General features: G+C 35.6%; 7 protein-coding genes across 7 annotated transcripts; 5 read left to right on the top strand and 2 right to left on the bottom strand.

Moving 5' to 3' along the window:
* Positions 1–34: 34 nt before the first annotated feature.
* On the bottom strand, positions 35–1,474 carry DFA_07903 (uncharacterized protein; the record flags this gene model as incomplete). The annotated part of the gene is made up of 1 exon (XM_004355344.1): positions 35–1,474. One exon carries the CDS (start codon positions 1,472–1,474, stop codon positions 35–37), a length of 1,440 nt encoding a protein of 479 aa, XP_004355396.1.
* Positions 1,475–1,606: 132 nt separating this feature from the next.
* Positions 1,607–3,962, top strand: DFA_07902 (uncharacterized protein; the record flags this gene model as incomplete). The annotated part of the gene is made up of 4 exons (XM_004355343.1): positions 1,607–1,669; positions 1,754–1,888; positions 3,181–3,507; positions 3,600–3,962. The coding sequence occupies 4 exons, from the start codon at positions 1,607–1,609 to the stop codon at positions 3,960–3,962; spliced, it is 888 nt and encodes a 295-aa protein (XP_004355395.1).
* Positions 3,963–5,680: 1,718 nt separating this feature from the next.
* On the top strand, positions 5,681–8,441 carry DFA_07901 (uncharacterized protein; the record flags this gene model as incomplete). Its single annotated transcript, XM_004355342.1, has 6 exons — positions 5,681–5,915; positions 6,051–6,106; positions 6,162–6,300; positions 6,610–7,377; positions 8,077–8,292; positions 8,371–8,441. The coding sequence occupies 6 exons, from the start codon at positions 5,681–5,683 to the stop codon at positions 8,439–8,441; spliced, it is 1,485 nt and encodes a 494-aa protein (XP_004355394.1).
* Positions 8,442–8,517: 76 nt separating this feature from the next.
* On the top strand, positions 8,518–9,519 carry DFA_07900 (uncharacterized protein; the record flags this gene model as incomplete). The annotated part of the gene is made up of 2 exons (XM_004355341.1): positions 8,518–8,758; positions 8,840–9,519. 2 exons carry the CDS (start codon positions 8,518–8,520, stop codon positions 9,517–9,519), a joined length of 921 nt encoding a protein of 306 aa, XP_004355393.1.
* A 144-nt stretch (positions 9,520–9,663) lies between these two features.
* DFA_07899 (uncharacterized protein) lies at positions 9,664–10,131 on the top strand (the record flags this gene model as incomplete). Its single annotated transcript, XM_004355340.1, has 1 exon — positions 9,664–10,131. The coding sequence occupies one exon, from the start codon at positions 9,664–9,666 to the stop codon at positions 10,129–10,131; it is 468 nt and encodes a 155-aa protein (XP_004355392.1).
* Positions 10,132–10,221: 90 nt separating this feature from the next.
* dhx15 (DEAD/DEAH box helicase) lies at positions 10,222–12,378 on the bottom strand (the record flags this gene model as incomplete). The annotated part of the gene is made up of 3 exons (XM_004355339.1): positions 10,222–11,391; positions 11,533–11,612; positions 11,874–12,378. 3 exons carry the CDS (start codon positions 12,376–12,378, stop codon positions 10,222–10,224), a joined length of 1,755 nt encoding a protein of 584 aa, XP_004355391.1.
* Positions 12,379–13,176: 798 nt separating this feature from the next.
* On the top strand, positions 13,177–14,646 carry DFA_07897 (cell differentiation family protein; the record flags this gene model as incomplete). The annotated part of the gene is made up of 6 exons (XM_004355338.1): positions 13,177–13,207; positions 13,333–13,689; positions 13,795–13,901; positions 13,970–14,256; positions 14,348–14,394; positions 14,486–14,646. The coding sequence occupies 6 exons, from the start codon at positions 13,177–13,179 to the stop codon at positions 14,644–14,646; spliced, it is 990 nt and encodes a 329-aa protein (XP_004355390.1).
* Between the last annotated feature and the right edge of the window lie 120 nt (positions 14,647–14,766).

Below are 14,766 nucleotides of genomic sequence, written 5' to 3'. Positions count from 1 at the left end.
ATTTAATTATTTATTTAATTTATATAATTTTTATTTAATAATTTGGATTGTATACCATAAATCCATATCGACGTTCAAAATAATCAACATAGTTTCGCTGATTGTTCCATCTTGTTGTACGAAGGTATTTGTAGTAGTCTGTGACTCTAGTGTTGTTGTCGCGGAGTGAAGCGATGAGAGAAAACAAACAGATAGAGATGGTTTTGTGTTCTTTGGCAATTAATATATCCAGAGTGTCATAGTTGTGGGATGATAATAGTTTGTTGGCTGCATGGTTGTATTCGTTGGTATGGGCATATGAGGGGTGTTTTGGGTTGCCTGTCAATTTGAAATTACTCTGTAATATATAGGTCAATGTTTTGAGGTTGGATCGAGAGACTTTGTGAATCAGAGGGTTATTAACTTGTTGTATATAGGTGGCTGCAAAACTGACTATTTTCGTTGGAATGTATATACAAGGTCCAATCGATCGATCAGCCTTTTTACAGAGATGTGTGACAATTGGTAATTGATTGTATTTTGATGCTTGGCAAATTGCAACATTAAATATATCTTGACTTTCCATAATCTTTAAAATAGACTTGGTCTCTAGGTACAAAAGAATATTTAATCTTTCATCTTGTTTATCGTCACTGCCACCACCACAAAGATTGGTTGCAATTGATTTCTTGAAATTGTTGGTTGAGCACTTTGGATCAATGTACAAGCCTGCCGACACAATATATTCCACCAACTCTAATGATCCTGTTAAACATGCATTTGCCAATGTCAAGTGACTATAAAGTAAAGTGGTTGAAGTAGTCGAGGAGGAGGTAATAGTCTTTTGATATACATAATCCAACAAATCAACCGATCCAACACTTGCAATTAAATCAAAAAGATAGTATCCCTTGGTTGTCACGTCTATCCTATCCATCGAGAAGAGTAATCTAATCAATGCATTTGAAACCTTTTTTGAATCAATGTAATATTTGAGTGTGTAAAGAGACATTTTTAGATGACTTGGGGACACCTCTAATATCTCTTTTACAATATCCAATCGATCCTTTGATGCTAATACCGACCTCTCAAATGATTGTATTTGTGATCCATAAGTTGATAGTACATGAGTCAAGAGTTCATGTTGACTTGTATTGTTTGAGCCAAAGAACCGATGTTGGTCATCTTCATCTTGTTGGGTCATCATGATACTCGTGATCATTGCATCTACCGATACTTTCACCTTGAACTCATTGTCAGGGTCCATAAACTTGTCGATAGAGGATATCGTGAGACGACTAGGATGGATTGTTTGGAGATGCCACTTTTTGTCTTTTTTGTTCTCGAGTGGCACAGTCCTCTTTAAAATATTGGCCATATCACTATCCAATCCAAGTGTACCCTCTGCTGCTGCTGATGGAGAGGCTGATGCCTCGGTCTGGAACAATCTACTGACATACCGCTGTGACACGGCCTTGATATTGACAATATCCATGAATGTGTCAAAGTCGCATAAAGTAGCCTGCTTGTGGTATGCGAGCATGTTATGAGACGCGCTATCGTAAAACGAAGCAAATGAATAGTGTCGGATAGGTGCAGCTGTGTCTGGGAGATACCCAGCCTTGCGATGCAACACTGCATTGTTACAACACACTTTGAATATTTGTGTAAAGTTTGGATGGGACATTGTGTATGAGGATATCGTTCCGATGATTCCTTTTATTTGGTAAGGTGCACTGGTAACGTTCTCGATTGCCTTTTTCAACTCTACCAGGTTGCCTACCTGAACGGCTGTTTCAATCCAACTTTGAACTGCCCAGTCGTACTGACCAAAGCTTCTGAGTTCTCGAGAGAGACACCCAAACAAATCAAACAACGTGTCATAGTTGATATGGTGGATGGTCGGGTCGTAGGAATGATACCGTTTCGTCGAAGACCATGATGCAGACGCTGCAGATGATGCAGATGACGACTTGGTATCAATAAAGATACATGGGTTGGTCAGACCATAGTACCCAGAATTTTTTTTAAAGTCTCCAACATATCGCATCCATCCAATCAAGCGTTCCAACACTTCATAGTTGTGATACTTGACTGCCAATCTTAACAATCTTCCATAAGACTCTGGAAACACGTTTCCTTCAAAGTAACAAGATATAAAGATACGATTGATTTCTTGTCTCTGTACTCTCTGAACCACTTTTCTTTGTCTATGTTTTGTGTGTCGTCCAGCCACTCTACTCTTGTACTCTTGAATGATTGGTGTTGCTATTCCACCCTGCTTGACAAGCCATCCCAGTGATGGTGGATTCATCACCATATCAATGATATTCACATGATCTATGATTCTCCTCAATATCAATTTATTTCGAATTAAATCTTTAAATGTTGTCTTTATCATTTTGACTCTTTACATATACATAGATATATATAAATATATAAATAGTTGTTATTGTTGTAAAGAAAGATACTAATAGTACTGTTCTACATCTGATGTTCTAATCTGATAGTTTGTTATTGTTTGCAAAATTGGTAAATCAATAAGGAATTTTAAAAGAAGAATGAATGAATGATTCAAAAAAAAACATGAAAGACTTTGGAAAAGGGCACCTCATGTTTTTTATTTTATTATTATTGCCCTCTCTCGAGACTACAAATAAACTATACTATACTCTACTCTACTCTACTTTGTTTAGAGAACCACTGAATTATAGTTGTAGAGAGAGCACTTTAGTTTTTGACAACAGTCAAAATATTGTAGCACAGAGTGATGTTTAGTATCAAAAATCACCATCGATTTTGGGGGGTTGTAAAGAACCAACTGCACACCGTTTTGTGTGAAACTTCAGTTTTCGTCACCTTTATTTAAATTAAAAAGTATTAATATCTTTTCTTTTGCTACTTACGTTTGCAAGAAAGAATAACAACAGAGTGAACGAATGGGAACACCCTCTTTAATTGTACAATTCATATTTACATATAATAATAATAATAGTAATAATAATTATTCATTCATTCATTTTATGATTGTAAAGTAGTTATAATTAGTAATAATAATAATAATATATAATTTATAATTATTTTCGGGTTATTTTTAATTAGTACCAGATCATCCATCACAAGACAATAAATAGATTAATCTAGATAGATCTCGAGATCAACAACAGACAATAATAATAATAATAATAATATAATTTAAAGATGATCAAAAATATTGAACAACAAGGAGCAGGTCCACACAATCAAATGTTTGGACAGTCATGCCCACAAGATATAAAATTGTTTGTCGACGAACACCAATACACGCACATCACATCCAAGATCAATGAAAAGGGTGCAAAATATCACTTTAGTATGGCCAAGCGGAAGATGATCCTCTTTTCATTCCTCATTGTCTGCGTTGCCTATATCTTAATCATTCGGTTCTCTTTTAGAGCCAATTCATTCTACTGGTACATTCCTCTAATAGTATTTACAATTGGAGGTTTTTTAATTCAAATGATTGTACCTGAAGCTAAATCAAGAAAGGTATATATATAGATAGATAGAAACAAGGAAAATAACTTTTTTAATTCAATATTAATAATAATAATAATATTTTTCTATTTCTTTCTATATAGTTTCATAAAAGTTGTATTAGATTGGTAAATAGAGAGAATCAAGATCCAAGAGCAATGGCACGTGGAACAGTTTATGAAATCAATAAACAAGGAACTATTTATCATTTGGTCATTAATTATGTCAATAGTACTGTACTCAATAATAATAATAATACTACCAACTATTCTGTCGATTCATATGTACCATCTGTTGTAGCATATTCTCCAAACCAAGTACCAGTCAATACAGTACCATACTATCCCCAACCATTAATGTATCCAGGTGCAAGTGCTCCTCCTCCCCAACAACAACAACAACAACAACAATTCCAAACAACTCCAACTCCTTATCCACCTCCCAAACAAGGTTATCAAATTGATTAACCAAACATTTCTAAATTGTAAATAATAATAATAATAAATTAATAAATTGAATTTCAGGCATATATATATATATACATTAATCTATTAAAAACAATAAGCAAGCATATGGGTCTCTGGTAGAGACATTGGAGGAAATGGTAAAGAATTATTCTTATTCAAGTGGTGACCAGGAACCAATTAAACACTTTTTAATATGTATACTGGTCAATGTTGGGGTATGTCTATTTGATAGATTAACTCTTTTGAAATTATATTAATCATTTTGGGTGAATTAGAACCAATTGAAGCGGCTGAGTGGCAGGCACGTGGAGCTTTTCTATGTCCTCCAACAGTCTATCGTCGGCTATTCCAACTTCGAGGTAGATCTCGAGGAGTGCAACACCACTACCCTCCTCTTCCTCTGAGACTGTGAATAACTGGTGGTTGAAGATACTGTTTTGTGTACGGGCCGGACATACCAAACCCTTGCTTGGTCAAAAGGATGACTTTGCGTACACTGGTGAGATGTGGAAACAGAATGAACCTGTAGTCCATACAACCAACCACCAGTTATTCGCAGTGGAGATTAATCTTTGTTCCAAGACGCACCACATGTGCAACAACAAACAATTTGTAAATTGCCAAATATTTTTTTTATTTCTTTTTGGCCATGATGATATGATGGTTAAAAAATAAACAACCATTTTAAAAAGTCTAATTACTTACTCACTATTAGAAGAGTAAGTTATAATTGTTTTCATTTAATTTCAAGAATGTCAGAGTCAGAAAGGGAAGAAAGGGATGGATTGTTGAGACTTGAATCGGATGATCAAAATGAAGATGAAGTATTATGCCTTGGAAAAAGCAAGTAACAAAACATTTCTTGACCGTTCAAGTTTATCATTTATTATTTATTTATTTATTTATTTATTTATTTATTTATTTATTTATTTATTTATTTATTTATTTATTTATTTATTTATATATTCTTTTTTTTACATACATAGCTACTCATGTATTGGGAGGTAAAACCACTGCAGAGGTACACATTGTTACCGTTGATAAAGTCAAATTTGAATCTACCAATACAAACTTAACTCTGAGCCTCCCGTGGAGTTTTTTACATGTTTTTATGATTTTTATAAAAGAGAATTAGGTTTTATAAGATGATAGTAGCATGGATAGATCAATCTCGTCGAGCTCTATCATTCTAAATAAAAAAATAGGATTTTATTAAAAAAAAGTAGTATGGTGATGCTTTGTGCTGAGAGAGGTAAAAAATAGGGTGTCGTGATTTTAGGGTGAGATTTTTAGCATAGTAGGAGCGTGAGATGAAGATAATGAAGTGATAATTTGTTTAGATGAACCAACTTTGGGACAATATTGCAGCCTATGTGTAATTGGTAACCTTGTTTGAATTATTATCAGAGATTCAATTTTGACAAAGTTCGAGTTCTAGGGAGCAACACCGGTCAGAGGGTCAAAATTGCTGATTGATGGTATGTTGCTGGACCGGACCTTCGATATGACGAGTCCAATTGATGACATTCGAGTAAAATAAAAATTCCTTTAAAGATTGGTGTTGGTTCATCGGTTGGTAGTTAGAATTGCAGAGTAAAAATAAAAAAGAATTCGAATTTTTTAAAAAAATGGTTGGCAATATCATCTTCGTCTCAACGAGTACTTTTAAATGATATATTAATTATTAGATTTGGATTTAAAAAGAGATTAACATTATCATGGCCAAACCATCAAAAAATAAGGGTCAAAAAGAGGTAGAGATCAACGAAAATCTATCAGATGGAGAGGAAGAGATAGGGGAATCAATTGTCGAAATGGAAGAGGGCAGGGAAGGTAAGATATTAATAGCATTTGAATGGTTGCAAACAAATCTAACCTATTTAAATTGGATAAATAGAGTATACTTTAGAGATGTTACAGGATATGAATGTGGAAAAGTTGAAGCAAATCATGGTAAAGTTACATATTAGTGCAAAGGGGAAAAAAAGTGACCTAATAGACGCTATTTTGACAGGTGGAGATAGTTCAGAGAACGATTGGGTAAAGATAGGATTTTCTATTCATACAAAAACATTCAAAAATTATCAGGCGGGTTATTGTGGAAAGAACAAACCTACATCGATCATTCAAACTTTTTCCAAAATGTTTGATGAAAGTATCTATCAGCTCATAATCGATCAGACCAATATATATATGAAGCAAAAAGGCTTGGATAAAGCTTTCAAGAGTCTTTTTCATTCCTACATGACCAAGGAAATACTCAACACTTTTTTCTCAATTACACTCGAAATGGGAAGGGTTGACATGCCTTCAATTGCAGATTATTGGCATTCCGATGGTAAAGGGTACCAACCTATAATAAATATGATGTCAAGGAACCAATTTCAAGCCGTTCGAGCGGTTCTCCACCTGTCTGACAACAATAAAGCAAATAGTGATAAATTTTTCAAAGTCAGGCAGTTTATGGATCAACTAAATAACAATTTTAAAAGATGGTGGAACCCAAATGAACACTTGGCTGCGGACGAGGATATGATAGCGGCAAGGCATAGACATTTATCCATTCAATATCTACCAGACAAGGGTGTCAAATGGGGTTTCAGAGTATGGAAATTGGTTGACAGTTCAGGGTACCTTTACTGTATAGATATTTACTCAGGCAAAGATTCAACTACAAAAAAGGATTCTACAATAGGAGAGCAAGTAATCCTTGCACTAGTCAAAGACCTCCCTAAAAACCATCCCTTCCACCTCTTCATGGACAATTACTACTCTTCGACACGATTATTCGAAATTTTATATGAAAACCGTGGAATATATGCTACAGGAACAATTAGAAACAATGCAAAGAATCTTCCACGCCAATCGATAGCCGAGAAGATATTTGACAAGGGAAAGTACTTTGTTAGATTCAAAAACAATTTACTTGGTTTTTGGAGGATAGAAGATAGTAAAACATTCAACCTCATTTCAAGTAAGGTGGTCAACCAAGAAGAGATGATCAACACAAGGAAAAGAAGAAAAGAGCCCGAATCATCACTACTACCTACAGAACTCACTTGGTATCGATCTAATATGGGTCACGTCGATAGACACAACAAATTGGTATCAACATACCTGAATAGAAAAAAATCTCTCCGTTGGTGGTATCCCGTCTTCATTTACCAATTTTACTGTGCCGTTGTCAATTCCTGGGTCATTTTTAATGAAACAAAAGAGATTACTTATCTTGACTACATAGAGGGACTATCTGAACAACTTTCTGCTCATTCTATCATTCGATCACGAGTCCCAAAGACTCCAAACCAACCCACCTCTTCAAAAAAATGGCACCTCCCAATTCAAAAATCTTCAAAAAACAGGTGCCGTTGTAATTCCAATTGCACAACTTCAACCAACACATGGTGTTCAATCTGTAATATACCGATTGCCGTAGGTCACTTTTCTGATTATCATTACCAGAACTTCAAAATTGCTTAACAATAAACATATTTTATTACAAAAAATCGAAATTTTTACGGGAGGAATAAAGTTAAAGGATGGAAAAGTAGTGTTTTTTAAATCAATTGAATTCAACCACGGAAACACTATCATGCAACTCCTTCCTTCCAAGACACTCATGGAAATTCGTAAATATGAAGATGGAAGTGAAATTGCTGTTTTTGTCTTTATTCAGAAACACCTTACCTAAATTCAGTTATAGATCTATCATATTTAATTCTATTATTAATTAATAAAATGTGCACAACCATACCTCACCCAACTTTTCATATCGCACGATGCTTGAAGATTCCACACTGCACGTGCGCACTGGGACGCTACTCTCTATCGATTTGGTGTTACAGTAAAGTGATTTTACTTATAGTATAAATAATATGACTACACCTATCCTCATTCTACCTCTTCTCATTAATGTATAGTTTGACAATCATAAAAGAAAAGAGATAATCACAAAATGTCACATTTAATGGTACTAGTAGCTGTTTTATTGCTTTTATTGTTTTATATTACTCCTGTTCATTGTCAATATGAAAACAAAACAGAGGTTTGGCCAATCTCAAAAGGAGGGAATGGTCACGGATAGATAGGATAATCTTCTTCTACAATTACAAAGGCCATGTTTGGCTTATGGAAGAAAGTTTGGTACTTTTACATCATATCTTGCCACAATTGAATCAAAACAAGAATAGAATTTTTATTAAGGCCAATTGGGTACAACCTACAATATGTGTCTCTGGTAGAGACATACGAGGAAATGGTTGCTATTCCTATTCAACTGGACCAGGAATGAATCAACCACTATTTAATATGTATACTGGTCAATGTTTTGGTATGTCTATTTAATAGATCAACTCTTTTGAAAATTAATTAATTGTATTAATCATTTTATTTTATGTTTTTATTAAAGGATATTGTCCATTCGATGCAGGTGAACCATCTACTCCTGTTGCTGAAGACCAATTTATTTACATCAAATGACCGAAATGGAATTTTAATAATGATAATGGTTAAAATGACCTAGCTAATACTGCAATATGTGAATTACAACCCATGCATGGCAACCATATCCACCATTTATGGGTTGGTTAAACTGATTGGTGATAACTTTGGTGATGACACCAACAATCGAGTATCTATCAATGTCTCACCATCAAATATTAAATGTAATTTTAAGTCTGCAACATCAACTCAAATTATTTGTCACCTCGGATCATCTCTTGTTGGAGATACCAAACTCCTTCCGATTTCAATTTCAGTTGATGATATTTATACTCAAACCTATAAACCTCTTATGTGTATGTATTCTTTATTTAAATAATATGATTATATATACAGTAGTATGAATTCAAATTTAATTAACTCTTTTTCAACTATAGACTGTAGTGAAAGATTTTATTCAACTATTCTATTTTGTGGAGAATATTCGAGAGTCAAGCAATTAATGATTGACAATGAAACAATGGGTGCAACTCCAAATGCTCCATATATTGGTGAATTTGAATCTAAGATGTATCAATGTTTTAATCAATCATTGGATATAATTGGATATGAAGAATTTAGATTTTGGCAAGGTGTATCAAACAACAGTCTCTATAATATTTATGATCGAACAGTCTCATCCAACATTAAAAATGTAAAGTATTACACTCCATTGATTACATTTTATACAACCGATACACCAGTCATTGATAGTGTTACCAATATTCAATTTGGACAAGCATCGCTCATTACAATCAAAGGTAATCATTTTGGAAAAGATCATTCATATGTTTTGATATTCTTCAATGAAAAAGACACCAATATCACTCTATGCAAATCACCAAGATTTATTGGAAACAGTTATCGACAAATGACTTGCTTATTGGATGGTGGTCTTTCGAATCATGTATCTGATACATCAATCATGATCAGAGTGGCTGAAAAGAGTACAACATTACCTCTGGCACAATGCACTGGTGACTGTAATAATAGAGGTCGGTGCAACTATCTCATTGGAAGTTGCGAATGTGATATTGGTTATGACCCCGATTTGGATTGTTCATCATTGGTGATGTGATATCGACTACTCAACACAACAGTTTTCAATGTTACAACATCAACTCTATCAACCAACCAAACCATTACCGGTGTTGTTGTCAATTTTACCACTGGAATTCAATTCATTCGAGAGATTGACCACGACAACTCAATCATTCGATCAATGTCGATGGATGTAGTATCTTGGACACAAGACAATCAAACACTAGATAATCTGACATCTTTTAATGAATCAATATTCTATGGTACAACCAACAATCAATCGACTCGGTTCCAAGTCACAATTGGTCAATTCCCAAATACCACGATCAATACCTTTGCCGGTGAAGATATGCAAATGGCATCAAATTCTCTCAAATATACAATTAAAATCATTGATTGGGTATGGTCATCGCCATTCAGCACTCTACAAGTCATATTCCATTCAAGATCAGATTCAGTTGAATATGACGAGTGTGGAGTTGTATCAGTTGCACTATTCACTATTATAGTAATAGCGGTCATTATATTCTTGAAGCGACTCCCAAGCAACAGACCACCAAATAATGAACCCCCAATAGAAATGGATGTCTTGGCAAACCCTCAACAACAACAAAATAATAATAATAATGATAATAATAATAACGAATAAATTGTAAAAAAAAACTTTGTTATAAAATTAATATAATTAAATATATTAAGTTATTTGTTTCTTTTTATTATTATTAATATATTATTCTGTTTATCTTCGCTTTTGAGGTTGTTGAGGTTTTTTACTTGAAAGGAATCTTGAAATGACGGCTCTTGATTTTGGTGGGGTGGTATCTTCGGTGAGTGATTCTAGGTAGTGAGGTGCGATTTCATAGATCCATTCGATACGAGCGTCAGTGACACAACGAATGTAAGAGGTGGAGGTGAGGACGAGCTCGCTGTAGACGACCCACTCGGGACGACGGATTAAACCGGTGGATGGATGGAAAATGACGGGTGCATCGTCACCAAGGGTGTAGTACTGGTTCTTTTTCTCGATCTTGGCCATTTGCATAAAGAAACCGGCAACAACGCACTTTCGGATATTTTGGTAGTAGAGGTGGCTGTTGGCCGAGTCATTCGAGACGAGGTTGAGCTTGAACTTGTTCATGAGGTTAGCGAGCTGGTTACGCACGCTGCTGGCCTGTTCGAGGGCACGGTTATTCAAAAAGTTGTCGTAACACCACTTGCGGTCGCTGCCGCTTTGCTTGTAGGCGTGGTAGACGTTGAGCAACGCCAAATGGTCGCCTTCAACGTGGTCAAACTGCTTCTTGGCCTCGTCGGCCTCACGACGGGCTTCACGGGGGCGTTGGAAGACGGGTGGGACGGAGAGCATGGCTGCGATGGACAGCATCTCGTTGGAGCAGCCGTATGATGGTGAGATGACGAGCATCTTGGAGAGCTGGGGATCGAGTGGGAATTCAGCCATCATTTCACCGTCTTTGGTGAGATCACCCTCGTCACTGAGTGCGCCGAGGTAATGCAATACTTCGAGTGCACGCATGAGTGTTTCGGGGGCGGGTGGATCCATCCAGTCAAAGTGGACGAGATCGTCGACGCCGAGACGCTTGAGTTGGAGGATGACGGTCGACAAGTTGGAACGCAGCACCTCGGGGTAGGTCTGTGCAATCAACTCTTTTTTAAAGTCGTGCTCGGTGTAGAGACGGAAGCACTTTCCGGGTCTGGTACGACCGGCACGACCGGCACGCTGCTTGGCCGAAGCCTGCGAGATGTTGGTCACGAGCAACGACTCGACACGCGAACGTGGGTTGTACGTCTTTTGCTTGGAGAAGCCTGGATCGACCACATAGACGACACCGTCGATCGTGACGGATGTCTCGGCAATATTGGTCGAAAGGATGACCTTACGGTTGGGGAATGGCTGGAAGATACGACTCTGTTGTTGCATGGGTAGCGACGAGTAGAGCGGTAGGACGACGAGTGGCTTGAGCTTGGCGTTTCGCGACTCGGTCTGCAGACGCTGACACGTCTCTTCAATCTCTTCCTCACCCGTCAAAAACACCAGGATATCACCTTCGGGCTCTTCAGCGTGGATGGTTAGCACCGTGCGTACGGCAGCCTCGAGATAGTCGCGCTCAGGCTCTTGTGTGTAGTAGATCTCGACCGGATGTAAACGACCGGGCACCTTCATCAGAGGTGCGTTTAAAAAGTATTTTTGGAACTTGCCAGCATCGAGTGTGGCAGACATGACCACGACCTTGAGGTCACTACGCTTCTTGAGAATCTCCTTGATCAGGCCAAACAAGATATCGGTGGCAAGAGTACGTTCGTGAGCTTCATCCAACACAATCACGCTGTATCGCTTCATCAGCGGATCGCGAATCGACTCTCTTAGCAACATACCATCCGTCATGTACTTCATCAGTGTCTTGTCGCTGGTGCTCTCCTCGAAACGCACCGAGTAACCAACTTCCTCGCCCAACTTAACATCCATTTCCTCGGCGACACGAGTAGCCACCGAAATGGCAGCCACTCTACGTGGTTGAGTGACAGCCACCATCGTACCCTCCTTGATGAGGCCCGACTCGAGTACAAACTGTGGGATCTGTGTCGTCTTTCCCGAACCAGTTTCACCAACCAACACGATCACTTGATTGTTGAGTAGTTTGTTGATGAAATCGTCACGTTGTTCATAGACGGGCAATTGCTTTCTTCCCTTTAAAATCTCGTAGTATCTATTTGTAAATGGTTTGCCATTGATATTGATGCTTGGGTCTTTATCAGATTCCTCTGCTATGTTTTTAATCTCTTGTTGTTCTCCTCCCATCTTCTTTTTCGCTATTTCTGGTTGTTCTGGATTATATTCTTCTTCTTGACTTTCTTCTCTATTCTTTCTTTTATGATTCATTTTTCATATATATATAGTATCTTTCTTTCTTCTTGGTTTGTTAAATAGATTGTATTGTTATTATTATCTAATGTTATATATAGTTGGTGTGTTGATGTGAATAATAAATAAACTAAATGGTGATGATGAATGATTTAAATAGTCAACTACTAGAATGTAATAAAACTTTGACAGTAAGTAAAATAATCTTTGTTGAAAAGACGAATAAAGAATAAATAATGAATAAAACAAAAATAGTAGTAGTTTTGACAGCGCTGCACACACAAAGCATTCAGTTTCTTCGTTTGTCGTTTTTTCAAAAATAACAACCAAAATACATTTAATTAATATTGATTATTGTATAATATTGAATACTATAGTAGTACAATATATTATATAATGTGTTAACTTTAGAATAATAAACAGTATAATACAGTATAATGCATTGAGATTAACGGTTTAGTTTGATTTAATATAATAATTTAAATTATCGGGCTGACGACATCTGATCTTAAGATATATTTATCTATATATATATCACCTTTGTATCTATCACTGTATTTAATACAATCAACATTACATTGTACTATTATATATTATATTATACTATATATAATCTTAATCTTGCAAAAAATAAAATCAAAAACAATTGTTTGTGATGTGGGGCACAATGCGGCTACTTTATTTTCAAAATTGAGTATATATGAACAACACAAAAGTAGATAGATCTAAGATAATCAATAATAATAATAATAATAATAATAATAACAGCGATAACAACAGAAACAAACGATAGCACTTAATAATAATAATAATATAATGTCAACACATAATGATGTTAATGACTACAGTATGTAATTGGACCAATTGTATGATGGTGATCATCATCATATGCTGATAGATCATCAATCAATCAATCATCATATCAACAAACAATTAACAAGTTAATAATTTAATGATTATCGTATTATATAGTGTCAAATGTACAAGGCATGATGAATCAAGGAGGTGGTGGAGGTATGGGACCAACGATATTGGATAAAGAATCGATGCACCACATCTATCAATTGGTCAAGGATCTGACTATACCTGAAAAGAGAGAGAATGCTTTAGTCGATCTCTCAAAGAAACGTGAAAGCGTTCCTGATCTCGCACCCATACTATTGAATTCATTTGGGACGATTGCAGCCCTACTTCAAGAGATTGTATCTATATATCCACTGCTATCACCACCAAAATTAAAAGCATTACCTTCGAATAGAGTTTGTAATGCACTTGCATTATTACAATGTGTAGCATCTCATCCAGATACTAGAACATTTTTCCTTCATTGTATGTGATATGACGATGATGATCAACTTATGATCAACTGACAAGTATACTGTAGAATCTATTTTTAATTAATTACCACCACCATCATATCTTTTATTTGTTTAGCTCATATACCATTGTTTCTATATCCATTTTTAAACACTTCAAGTAAAAATAGACCATTTGAATACCTAAGATTAACAAGTCTTGGTGTTATTGGTGCTCTTGTAAAAGTATGTTCATATTGACGATTCTGTACATAGAATCATATACTTATATACTTTTACATATTAATTTTTAGATTGATGATAGTACAGTGATTGACTTTTTATTGTCAACAGAGATTATGACATTGTGTGTACGTATTATGGAGACTGGATCAGAGTTGTCTAAAACCGTGGCCACTGTCATTGTACAAAAGATATTATTAGACGACATGGGATTGTCGTATATATGCGCAAAGAATGAAAGAATCCTAGCATTTTTACTTGTATTATCAAACATGCTTGCTTCATTGATCGAACAGCCATCACCAAGATTATTAAAACATGTCATCAGATGTTATTTACGTCTATGTGACAATCCAAAGTAATTATCAAATATCAAACAACAACAAAATCAAGCAAATCAAAGATGATTATTTAAATATTAATATTTATTTATTTATTTATTTCTCTAGATCAAGAGAATTCCTAAGACAAAATTTACCAATAGCATTACAAGATGGTACCTTTAGTGCACATTTGAAAGATGAAAAAGGATCTAACCAAACGATGGTTGGCTCAATTGTTGTACAATTTAAATCTCAATCCACAAGAACACCCAAACGGCCTCATCACTGCAGGCACCTATAACACAGCATCACCCACCATTGTCATCAACCATCCAACTTCAATCAACAGTCCTGCTCTAACTGGTGGATTGGTCAATAATATTCATCAATCATTATCACGTGGAGCTCATGGAAATATTCATTAATCAAAACAAATAACAAATAATAACACCCGAGTATAATAATAATAATAATAATAATATTTATTGTGTTATTATTATTAATTATTTAAACGATTCCCAACCAAAATCAAAAAAGAAACGGAA

The sequence above is a fragment of the Cavenderia fasciculata genome (genome assembly GCF_000203815.1).
Source record: "Cavenderia fasciculata unplaced genomic scaffold Scf_ET2XIPL01COFD4-5, whole genome shotgun sequence".
Taxonomy (NCBI): Eukaryota; Evosea; class Eumycetozoa; order Acytosteliales; family Cavenderiaceae; genus Cavenderia; species Cavenderia fasciculata.
Note: the sequence above shows the minus strand (reverse complement) of the source record. Positions and strands in the feature narration are given on the sequence as shown.